At 45.9% G+C, this 12,013-nt stretch overlaps 1 protein-coding gene across 2 annotated transcripts; it reads right to left on the bottom strand.

Annotated features, from left to right (window-relative positions):
* Positions 1–4,352: 4,352 nt before the first annotated feature.
* fem1c (fem-1 homolog c) lies at positions 4,353–11,642 on the bottom strand. Of its 2 annotated transcripts, XM_017414010.3 has the most exons (6): positions 10,337–11,642; positions 8,326–8,495; positions 8,029–8,217; positions 7,250–7,761; positions 6,414–6,590; positions 4,353–6,286 (listed from the first exon to the last, which is right to left on the bottom strand). In XM_017414010.3, exons 1-6 carry the CDS (start codon positions 10,878–10,880, stop codon positions 6,022–6,024), a joined length of 1,857 nt encoding a protein of 618 aa, XP_017269499.1. In that variant the 5' UTR covers positions 10,881–11,642; the 3' UTR covers positions 4,353–6,021. The 2 variants fall into 2 exon arrangements, with proteins under 2 accessions (XP_017269499.1, XP_024861232.1); XM_025005464.2 differs by having other exon boundaries at positions 8,029–8,495.
* Between the last annotated feature and the right edge of the window lie 371 nt (positions 11,643–12,013).

Below are 12,013 nucleotides of genomic sequence, written 5' to 3'. Positions count from 1 at the left end.
AGTGTTCAGCGTATCTGTCAGGGAAGACTCTCGGCTCCTGCCACGCCAAATTTCAGCTCCGTGGCTGTAAAACCGACTGAGCTGCGGCCATTTTCTGTGTTGGCTGAGGTTGCTCAGCTTTGGCGGCCATCTTGAATGGGATTGATTCGGAAACCTGTGGCAGATGCACATCCGACAGTTACTGTCTGAGAGTTTCGATAAAATCCGTCCACTTGTTTTGCTAACAAACGAACACATGGACAAGGGCGAAAGCACCAGTTCTGCCTTCAGGAGATAAATATATGACACAAACACTTTCGTTGTGGATTACGCTGACCTGGTAAGCTGTCAGAAAATGTATGTAAAACATTTGGTGAGCCACAGACTTTTCAGTTGATGAAGATGAAAAAACAAACCAACCCACCAGAGAAACATTCGGGCTGTGAAGCAGGTTCATCACACTCCTGCAGCTCCACTGAGTCACTCCGTTCACAGACAAATAATTAGCCGCACGGACGCCTGTCCTGATAGATTTAGATGTGACAGTTTCTGATGCTTCTATCAGTTTGTGTGTGAAGTAGATGTTCCTGTTGTTTTTTTGTCCTGCATTGTTCTGAAATAGCCCCAAAAAGGCAGAATAAAAATGTTCGGACTGGAAGGAGTCCCCATCTGGGAGAGAAAGGTCTTTCACTTCCTGCTTTTTTTTCTTCCCACCATTGTTTCTTAGTTCTGGGGGATTTATCTGCCTTTCTGCTCTTTTAAGGTTCCATCTACAACCATTTATTAATGTCCACTCAAACATTATATCATTATCCTGGTTTAAAAGCCTTTTTTTAAATTCACAGCTTCCTTCAGATGATTGTAATTGTCAGAATTTCCTGATTTTTCTCCCCTTTTGAAGCCATGCTGCTTTGCTACCTAACAGTTGGAAACAAGTCCTTTTAAACACAGTTAAAAGGACACGTTCCCCTTTTTCTGGTTCTCCATTCGCAAATTTTAGCCAGGAAGACAGATTTGCTTTCTCTTTTGACAACAAGCAGTTCTCTCAAAAAGAGTTTCTTGACGTCCCCTGCCTCAGCTTACTGCTGTTTCTCAGCTACGTTACGAACAGAACAGCCTGAAAGTGCTTTTATAAATTTATTTAGACTTCTCCTGCGAATGGGTTCAGGTAGCCGCTTAAAAGAACCCATGACTGGTGACTGAACAGGTTTTTGAGATTTGTATAGTATGCTGTTTTCTAACTATAAATGCTACATTAGATAAAATGTGTTAACAAGGTAAGAAATGAAAGATTCTTCACGTCAGTGTGTGTGAATTCCTCCACGAAGAGAAGAAAAGAATGATAAAATAGGGACGAAACGTGACAGGCGGACTCACCTCTGCAACGACAAAATAAGTCAGACCAGAACTAAAGACCACCTTCTTATTTTAGACGCCCCAGTTTTTGTTCTGTTTGTGGGTTTCGTCAGTAGAAGCTCAGCTGAAGATGACTGAGCGGCACGTGTCGACGGGCTGGAACTCGAGGACAGAAAAGGAGTCCCGTGACGGAGACGCGTTCACCTGCGGGGACCGAGAGAGGAGACAGAAGAGCGCTCTTAATGTAGGACGGCTTTCCAACAGGGCATTATTCCACGCTAAATATAGACAGGGCAGAAGTAGGCTGAGCTGACGCTTCTGCCAAAAGGCCTTAAAAAGGAAGAAGCCATCGTCACTGAGGCCTTTCACACAGCGAGTAAGAAGTCCGGTTTGACACACTGATTCAGGTTTTTGTCATTATTTAGGCTTCTTTAATATTCACCCCATTATTTTCCTTTTTATACTTTCTACCAATCCGGCAGATTTAACCATTCAAACATCAAAATGTTCGGCTTGGTTGGAAACAAGCTGTAACTTTCGGTTTTAGTGACTTTTATCCTTGTCAAAATATGTAACTTCAAAATAAAATTCCCCGTAGAAATGCATAGAGGTCTCTTCAAAAGATATTTTTAGCTACTATTCAGCTGCGTGTAGCTTCTAGCTAATGTTCTGCCGCTTTTAGCTTGTGTTCTGCTCATTTCGGCCTGTGTTTTGATGAATTTAGCTTTTCTGCTCCTTTTAATTCAGTTTTTAAGCTTCATTCAGCACTCACGCTGCATTTTTACCAAAAAAAAAAAGAAGCAATTTCTCGAGTTTAATTGTTTTTTTTCTGCTCTTATATTTGCGTGCTTGAAGGAATCGAGACGTCATCTAAAACCTAAACGAGCAGCGGTGCTGTGTTAAACCAGGACAGTGTTGCAAACTGCACCCGAAGGACTTTGTTTCCTTCAGAGAGACATGAACTGAGAGGATGACAGATCAGTGCATCATCTGAGTCCTTCCTCAGAGCTATAAATGCCACTGTTGCCAGACTGTTTCAGTCTTTCAAAATCTTACTTTAGATTATGTTAAGAGCAATTTATTTGTGATGCTGGTCTGTTGCATATTTGTCTCATATGAAGAAGCTTCTTAAAACAAGGAGCAGCTCAGGTTTTTTTTGCTGCAGTATCCTGTTTAAATCTAGTTGATCGTGGAAGCTTCCCTTCAGCTCCTCACGGACAACCCTCTGACTCACGACGCCCACTCCCTGCTGAGCTGACACAGAGATTTTCGAGAAATCCTGGCTTTTCTGCGCACAGTCCCCGGTACAAAAACCCCTCCTGCCTGCTTCTTTTTTGCTGCGCTCCCGTGTCCCCTGATCTCTCCTCAGTCGTGTTGTTGGACTCGGTGCTGACGCTGGAACAAAACCTCCACCACCAGCCTGCTTTAAGTGGGCCAGAGAGTCCTGTGAACGTGCACTCTGCGACAAGCTTCGACTTGCACACACACACCACATAGTCCACAATTACCATCAGAAGAGCACCCTTCGATGTAAGTCAGCTCAGGTTTGACTTGAGCTCCAATAAAAAGATGATTTTTTTCATTCCTGTTCATTTCACCTGTGCAGGTTTTATATAAGGGAGGCATAAAGTTTACTGACTTCACCCTGAGTGACCCTTCCAGTAAAAGACTTGGACTTTAACACACAAAACATGCTGTTGACACTTTCTTCCTTCTTCTCCTCTCCCTCTGATTGGCTCTGTCAGGTCAGACAAGCCGTCGGTCCACATTCAAAGCCAGGTTTGTTTCTTTTATGCAACAGCGGAGTTTCACCGGGCTGCACTTTGTAGGTGGAGAGGACTACGACACAAAGTGGAATAACAGAGAGATATTTAGTCCAACTGCTTCTGCCCTGCCTCAGCAGTTTGAGCCACACACACACACACACACACACACACACACACAGAGACTCGAGTGTTCGTGACTCGAAATTCCCACTCCGTGCTTTGTTCGAGCTCCTGGCAGTGAGTCACCGGCCAACATTCAAAAGGTGTGACATGCCGGGGTCGACTGCTGCGGCTCTACACGTGGAGGAAGCAGGTGGTGAGAGCCGAGACGCCAAAAAAAACCAGAGTGAGAAGAAAAAATAATCAAACAGGATTCATCTGAACTTCTGCTGATAGTAGAGTCCCTAACCGTTGAGTTCTCCCTCCTCTTCCTCTCTGCCATGAGGCTGGGAGGTGGCTTTGCTCAACGAAAACACCAACTGAGATTAATGTGAAACTTGGAAAAAAAAAAGCTCAGGAGCATTTTAAAACGAATGATGGGAACCGTCTTAGTTTGGTAGCTTTTTCAGTAATAAACACGTAGAAAATCGTGACAAAAAACTTTTAAAAGATGCTTGTGTGTTCCAGGGCTTTTAACAACAAAACAATTACAGTTTCCAGTAGGTTTGGGTAAAATTCAAGTCAACCTGCTGGTTAAATGATGATATTTGAGTCCCATCAACAATTTCTCATTAATTACTATCCTTATGAGCATCAACCTGAAGGTCATTAACTTCTATAAAAGCCAGTTAAATCGCCCTCCTTTGTAATAATAAAAAAAGAAATTGCTTAGAACTATATTAGACAAGATGCCATCAGGTGATCAGGTCAATATTCAGTGATCTGTTATTCTGTCATTCTTTTTTGTCTCATTATGGGATCTACGGCCTCCACGAAGCAACTCGAGCTGCCAGCAGAGCAAAGTGTCTTAGTTTGAAAGAATAAGTTAAATTTTAAAAAAGTCTGATCCTGAAAAAGGCAGCAGGAATGTGGGACTAGTTTAACTCGAGGTTTTTGTAAAGCCACTGTGCTTCTTAGAAACTGGTTATGACTGAGGATAGAAAGTGGCCGTGTTTTCTATTAAATGCACTTCTGTGGATGAAGTTAAACCGTGAGAGTCCACACAAAACAACAAGTGGAAATCCACAGCAGAGCAGCCCCAACATTTACTAAAAGCTGCAAAAAAAAAATGAAGACATTCGGTCAAGGAGACATGTGCAACATGGTTTTATTGTCAAACTGGTAATTAAGACATGAACTTGATTAATGCCATATCAAATCCTAATCTCGGCTGTAGTAAAGTGCAGGTTCAAATCAAGTTGCCCTGGGTGTCCTGTACAATTCCTGTCCGCTCTTGAGCTACAAAGCGAATCCCTACGGATGATAAAAAAAAGCCCTTTTGTTCAACCCCCCCACACGTCTAAAAAAGCTAATTGTGCAAACATGATCAACACAAAGCTTTACTGTTTCTCCAGCCAGCTCTCCTTTTGCTCTGGTGGAGCCGGACGAGATGAGCCGAGCTCTCCCGGCGCTCGTTTGTGGAGTCTGGTCGTCACGAAAAAGGTCTGCCGCCGCGGGCGGTCATGCACAGCGGGCAAATTATGGCGAGCTGCCGAGACAATTTCTTCGAGATCGGGATCATTAAAAGACCATTTAAAAAAAAAAAAGCTGTCCGTTTATGAACGTGGAGAGGTCACTTTTTTTTTTTTTTTTGCACAAGCCTGCGCTCGTCAGGAGCTGTGGACAGTTTGGCCGGTGTGCTTTTCGTAGTGGCAGTCGTGTGCGATACGGAATCATCATGAGCGCGACGACACTGAACTCCCGCCCTCGGTTTGTGTGAGCTCATTTAAAAAGAAAAAAAAATAAAATAAAATAAAAACACGACGACGCACATCTTCACTCACGCAGTCGCACAGATTCATTCACTCTCCTTCCAACGTCAGTGTAATGGTTCTGCACCCACCTCTCTCAACAAAGCAGGTGGATGCTGAAGGAAGCGGCAGCGATGAGGTAAACACACACACACACACACACACAAAAGAAAAAAACAAACAAACAAACAAACTCATGAGATATTGCACAGACAAGTGCCGGCACAGAATGCAACAGTCTCTCCTTCCAACAGCCCAGCCTGTGCATAGGAAGAATAAAGCACTTATGGTGTTCGCACACATTAACTCCTTTCTCGTAAAGCTTTGTTACACAATAAAGTGGGAAACGAGTCAAGAATCCACTCCACTTAGCAGATACCTGGACTAGTATGACCAAAACAAAAACGGCGTGTCGTAAAAATACAAAAACATTAACCTAAACGGTGACTAAGGAAGAGTTCAAAACTGTTGGCAACTGTGAAGGGACGACCAAAAAACAAAAACAAAACCAATAATAACCTGAAGTCCCAGCATTTGCAGAGAGAACCTGGAGGCTGCTCAGACAGGAGAGAAGCAGGCAATGATGAGACTGGATTAGAGCCAGCATGGAGAAAAATCTCTCAAGTTTCATTTAATAAATAGCATAGTGGAATATGAAAAAAATAGATATCATTTTCCCTCAAGCAAAAAAAAACAAAACAAAAAACACGTGAATCCTTTTTTCAGTTAATCCAGAGATTTTAAGAGTTTGCCATGTTGCGACATGTTTCCAATTCATCCCCCTCGGATCGGGCTCTGCTCAGCCACGGGAGGGTCGCTCGCTCCTCCGTTCATCACGTTCCAGTTCATCCCTGATAACGGAGGACGCAAGTTCATTTTTCTCCAAACAGTCCCAATTTGCAAAAACTAATCCGCGTTAACAGTCTCCCCGTGGGTCGAGCCGCGAGGCTCCTCGACGCGTCACAACCCCGCCCCCCTGCGCCTTGCGTCGTCCGTCCGGTTTACAATCATTATCTGTGGAGCAGGACGAAGGCTTCCAGCTTCTCGGGAATGTTTCCCCGGTAGTCGAGGCTGTGCCTGATGATGGCCCGGGCGGCGAGGCACTGCAGCGTGGTGTGGTTGATGGGCTGGATGACGTTCCTGGCCAGCTCCTTCTCGTCCAGGAGGTCGCAGGCGGTCTGCTGGAAGGCGTTGGTGCTGTCGAAGTGAGTCCCGGAGGAGATCAGCAGGTTCATGATGTCCGGGTGGCCGTTGGATGCAGCTATGTGGAGAGGACTGACAGGAAGGCACACAGACATTTACCGAATTACAGCCACGCAGTCGGGGTCAAAAAAATATATTTATTTGGTGACGCCTGAAGAATTACAGCGACAGATCGGAGTTTAATAAAATAAAAACAAACCTATTGTCGTCTTCGTCTCGGCTGTTGACGTCCGCCCCGCACTCCAGGAGAACCGACGCCACTGTGAGGGAGGGGAACTTGCAGACGGGATAGCGCCCCACACAGGTGGTGTTGCGGTCAACCGCCAGGTGGAGGGGGCTGTAGCCGTTCTTCCCACACGGCTGGAGTTTCAGGAATCTGAAGGTGTTAAAGATGGACATTTTTTTTTTCCCTGTTTCAGACACGGAGCGGCCACAAGGTGCCAACTATGCCGAGTCCTGATGAGAGATTGCTCCCGTTTCAGCTCCAGGATTTAAAAACAAACCCCAACTTATAATTACAGATCCCTTTGCTGTCCTCTCAAACCCCAGCTGAGCCTGGCCCTGCTGGAGGTTTCTTCCTGTTAAAAAGGGAGTCGTTCTTTTTCCTCTGTCGCCAACAAGCTGCTCAGGAGGGGCAGGACTTCCTTAGAGAAGTTTCATTAATCGGCACGTCATACTGTACTGTTTGTGAACGTATTGTGTTATAATTGGATTTAATTGACTGCAATTGGATTCGAATTGACTCGTTTTCTTTGGTTTGGTGCCCTGAGATGACTTTCGCCCTAACGTGTATGAATAAATTGAAGTGGACTATCACAAAGTATGAGCATGTGTCACTTGAAAAGCAGCCGTTATCTTCTTCGTGTAAATGATCGATGGATCCAAATTCAAGAGCCGCTGGCAGAGGAGCGGAACCAGTTAGTCACACTGACCTACTTTTATTCGTTGCGAAACGAAACCATAAATATTTCCAAAACAGATACAAACACAATTTCAGTAAGGTCATTACGAGACGGGTGCTTTTATTCCACACACCTGTAGATGGTTTCCTTCTTGAAATGATCCTGCTCCGAGGTACACGGCACCTTCTCCAAGAGACAGATGAGGTGCAGGATGATCGACAGGGCCTTGCTGAGCTGAGCTGGGTCAGGGGGCATGGGTCCGCTTTGCTTCACGGCTCGCTCGATCTCCAGCACGCTCTTGGACAAGATCCCCATCAAGTCCTCAAAAGACACGGACGTCCCCAGGAGTCCCTTGGCCCTGTCCTGCAGCATGAAGGAGAAGAGCTCGGCGAACGACAGCAGGCTGGAGGTCGTCATGGGGCTGAGGGGCTCCAGGTTGATCTGCTGCATCTCCAGCGCGTACTTCCACAGATTGATGCAGCGCTCGAAGTTCCCAGAGTCGGCGTAGACGGCGCCCCGGTAGCGGATGTAGTAGGACGTGTCCGGGTGCTGCGGGCCGAGGATTCTCTCGCGGATGAGCAGAGCCTGCATTCGCATCTCGTCGGGGTCCGATATCAGCCCATCCAGCTCCTCTCCGTTTGTTACCTGGGAGACGGTTTGAAAGCTTAAAATTTGTTTTCACTTTTTTTTTTTTTTGCAATCCGACCAGAGGACTGCGTTCAATTCATTGTTTTCTGGCTCTAAAGAACCCCCGAATTACTTTTCTGAGCAAATGCACACAATAAGGAGTCACGTTTCCAAAGTGTGAACTCTCCCTCCCTGCTGAAATGTGCCAACATCAGCACGGTAAAGCTTGCTTTACGAGCAGTAAATACATTCCAAGGACGGCGCCGGGTGAAAAGATCAACTCACCTCCCTGGCGTAGTCGTATGCCATGATCAGCTGCTTGGGTTCTAGTTTCTGGACAATGTTGTTACTGTCCAGGTACCGGAGGTCCATGGCTCTCTTCCAGTATTTCAAAGCTCCAAGCAGGTCTCTTTTCTTGTCTACAAACGTAGCTCCCAAGAGCTCCAGGGCGTCGATACGCTCAGTGTGGCTTGTCTGCAGAACCAAAAAAAAAAAGGCATATATTTTTCCTTCAATAACCAACTGAATCAAAACACCACACGCCCTCTCGTTTCTGTGAGCAAGGACACCGGAGGGTCTGACCTGCGGGTGCGTCGTCAGGTAGTCCACGATGTTGGTGTGGCCTGTGACGCTGGCAGAGAGGAGGGGCGTCATGCCGTAGCCGTCCTGCTCCATGGTGGCGCCGTACTGCAGCAGCATCCGCATGATCTCCAGGCTGCCTGACTCCGCGCAGTCATGGAGCGCCGTATTGCCTGAGGGAATGAAACGACACGGGCCTTTTTGTCATTTCTAAAGCGGTCTAAAGGAACAGACGTTGGGAGCTTTAAAACAAGCATTCAGTCCATTCATTGTGTTGTTGTTGTTATGCATTAGGCTACTTAACACCAAGCTGAGAATCATTCAAGCATGATAAAGAGACTCAAGCCGTGCTACATCTACAGAACAACACCCCTCACATTTGACTTTTCTTACTTGCAAAATAACAAAACACCCCTGCGTGGGTAGAGCTGAACGGCCACACACATGAAGCACCACCCTGACTCCTGTATGTCAGGCCTTCTGCTAATTCATGGGGAATTACTCTGCTGTTCTTCGCCTCCCAAACTGTATCGACGTTGGCATTTTGTCCACATTTAAAGAGCAAATAAAAAAAGAGGAAGTTTTGCCTTTGCGACAGGCCGCCAACAAACTATGCAGAGATACTACTTAAGATCATTTCTATGCTTGTGTAAACACAACACTGATTCAGGAAGAGCGTCAAAAACAAAACTGAACTGGAATTTGTTTCACGTTATATTGGCTTTAAAAGGAACGAATGGGTGGTTATATTTCTGCCTGAAGGAACTTAAGGTAAGAGATGCTGAGCCTTTATTTGCACAAAAACATAACACAATTTATACCAGTAAAGAATTAATCCATTATTATCGGAGTTAACAACCTTTTGAAATAAAAATAAACACATTTTATTACAAATTGTAATTATAACACTATCATTTCTTTCTTTTCTTCAAGTTTCTGTGGTTTTCTTGCTTTCTGTCCACTAATAAGTCCACATTCAAACAAAGTCGACGGTTCTGTCATTCATACTCTTCAGTTCTGACTAAATGACACTAGAAAAGTTTCTGTTCGATCCAAGCCAACTGTAGATAATGAAAAGTTCTATTAAAGAATATATGCTTGGTTCAGATGTTTTAACATTGATGTTATAGATGCGCGCCGCGCAAATGTCCAAGTGATGAAATATTTTATGAAATGTACCAGACCTCTAAGACAAGGAAAAGCAAAGATTACATCAGGAGAAGTGCTGATTGTGAAGAAAACAAGTTTTTTTTAATGATATTTAATCAGCTTTGATTTAGTCTTTTTAATGATATGTCTGCCCTCACATTCAGTACACAGTTACTAGTTTGTTTTGGTTTAGCCCTTTGTTCTGAACGTCACGTTTGAACATTTATGAATTGGTTTTTTCAACAAAAAAAAAGCACCTCTTGCTAGAAATAGCACTGAAACGTTCAGCTGGCGTCGCCCACCTCTGAACAGATGGCAGGTTCGCTGGGGGAAGCTAAAAAAGGTGAGCTCCAAGAGAACCGTTCGACGAGGCGTGGGAAGTGGGAACGAAAGTTCTGCCAGCCCAACCGTACGTGTGCCAGCCTGCATGTTCGTCCCCGTGCTGTAGGAGCTTCACCACAACCAAGAAACAACCCAGACATGTTCTGGAGAACATGGCGTGCTCTGTCGGGTCCTTATACATCCACATGCTTGAAACTAAATTATATACTGCTTTTAGACTTTCTACAGCACTGTCTAAGGAAAAAAAAACAAAACAACATATATATGTTCATTAAGACACACCCAAACAGAAACTACACAGGGCTGACGTAGCCAGCTTGCAGCTTTTCCATTGTGAAACCAGAAGTTCATATTTGTGTGTTGACTCACTTCAGTCAGAAAAATGTAAAAGCTTCAACTATTGTGTCATATGACACTGCAGTTCCCAGTTAGTCAAGTTTCCACTCAGGGATCTGTGTTGAAGTTTTTATGTTTCAGATATCTGAGGACATAATAAAGTGTCACCAAGTTGTTGCTGACCTACCTTTCACACTTTTCCTGTTCACATCCGCGCCTTTCTCCAGCAGATACTGCGCGATCTCTTTGTGGCCCTTGTAGCAGGAGATCATCAGGCACGTATGCCCGTGTCTGTTCGCCACCTCCAGGTCAGCCTTGTGCTCCACCAGGTACCTAACGATGTCCAGGTGCCCGTCGAAGCAGGCCGCCCTCAGGGGCGTCGAGTTGGTGAGGGTCGTGCTGTTGACGGAAGCGCCGTGGCCCAGGAGGGACTGGACCACCTTCAGGTGCCCCGCCGCCGAGGCGGCCCAGAGCGGGGGCGCCCCCTCGATGGTCTCCCCGTCGAAGTTCACCGAGCCCCCGACCTCGACGGGAGCGCTGCAGCACTCCAGCAGGTACTCCACCAGGTCCAGGTGACCGTAGCGGGAGGCCATCAGGAGCGGCGTGGCGCCGTTCGTCTTCTCGCCCATCAGCTTGACGACTTCGTGTCCATCTTTGTTCTCCAGCAGCTTCTGGAGCAAGCGGAGCTTCCCGTCCCTGGCTGCGTTGAACACCGCCGTCTTTAAATCCATCTCTGACGGCGGGGGGTGTCGGTGTTGGAAGCGCGAACAGGAGGCGACGGGGCGAGCGGAACAATGAAGACAGGGACCAGTCGAGGCGCAGCGTTGTCGGTGGGAACCCTTTGTTTACAACAGCCTCCGACTTCAGCTAACAGCTAGCTGCGGCGCCTAGCGTAAGAACAGGACGAGGCTTCCTCCGGATCAGCTGGAGAAATTTGGCATCACCACACTGTTATGTGAATCTTTTCCCCTATAATTAGCTCAGTTGTTTTAAACGACCCTTGATCCATGATACATCTGACGCCGCGTTAGCGAGGTGGCTAGTTAACTTCCTCGATCCGTTTAGCTAACCAGCTAGCTGCGCTAAACTCAACTACTTTCACCTTTTTTTATTGATCCCCCGACCGAGTCTCTTCCTCTCCTTCGTCAGACCTGTTTCCTTCGCCTGGCATAGTTTGGCAGCCTTCGACGTTGTTTATATTCCCCGTTTTAGAAGGCCGAGATGAAGAAATCCACCCCCACCCGTAACGCTGCTGCTAGCTTAGCCCGTAGAAGCGACGTTAAGGCTGGGGGACACCCCCCAGTGTCGGCGCCGTGTTTTTCCCTTCCGTTGAAATCGACAGGCAAAACCAGAGACGTTCACTTTTAGAAAAAAAATCATAAAAAGAAACAGCCGTGTGTGTTGTCACCCAGCAAACTGACACGACAATAATCTCGGAGTGGGAGATGGTAAATAACGGCTAACCACCCACGGCTCGACCGGATGATCACGACTCAGTTACTGTCAAATCACAGGCTCGACGCAGGCTTTTCTTTCCACAAGGGCGAATGATTGACGTGTCACCGTCCAATCACAGGGCTGAGAACCTGTGACGTAGCAGGTTAAAGAAACAAAGTTGGGGGCTTTTCCACAAGGTCTAGCTCGCCGGTTCTCAAATGGGGGTACCTGCGACCCCGGGGGTATTTTAATTGCTTTTAAATAAAATAAAAACAATATCCATGAATAATTATTCTGAAGTAGTCATATACAAAATATTAAAACCAAATAGGAACATAAACATAATTTTAAAACCCGTAGGCTGTTTATTTTATTTATTCTAATAATAAAGAAAACCTAATCACCCCCCCCCCAATATCAAAGTGGT

This window comes from Kryptolebias marmoratus, linkage group LG1 (genome assembly GCF_001649575.2).
Source record: "Kryptolebias marmoratus isolate JLee-2015 linkage group LG1, ASM164957v2, whole genome shotgun sequence".
Taxonomy (NCBI): Eukaryota; Metazoa; Chordata; class Actinopteri; order Cyprinodontiformes; family Rivulidae; genus Kryptolebias; species Kryptolebias marmoratus.
This window is presented reverse-complemented; position numbering and strand designations above follow the sequence as displayed.

Bases quoted from the DNA above. Each gene is read 5' to 3' on its own strand.
- fem1c (XM_025005464.2), bottom strand. From the start codon at position 10,880: ATGGATTTAAAGACGGCGGTGTTCAACGCAGCCAGGGACGGGAAGCTC. The intron at 8,496-10,336 runs GTAGGTCAGCAA...TCATTCCCTCAG, and splicing joins GAACAGGAAAAGTGTGAAAG to GCAATACGGCGCTCCATGAC. The intron at 6,591-7,249 runs GTGTGTGGAATA...TAACACCTTCAG, and splicing joins AAGAAGGAAACCATCTACAG to ATTCCTGAAACTCCAGCCGT.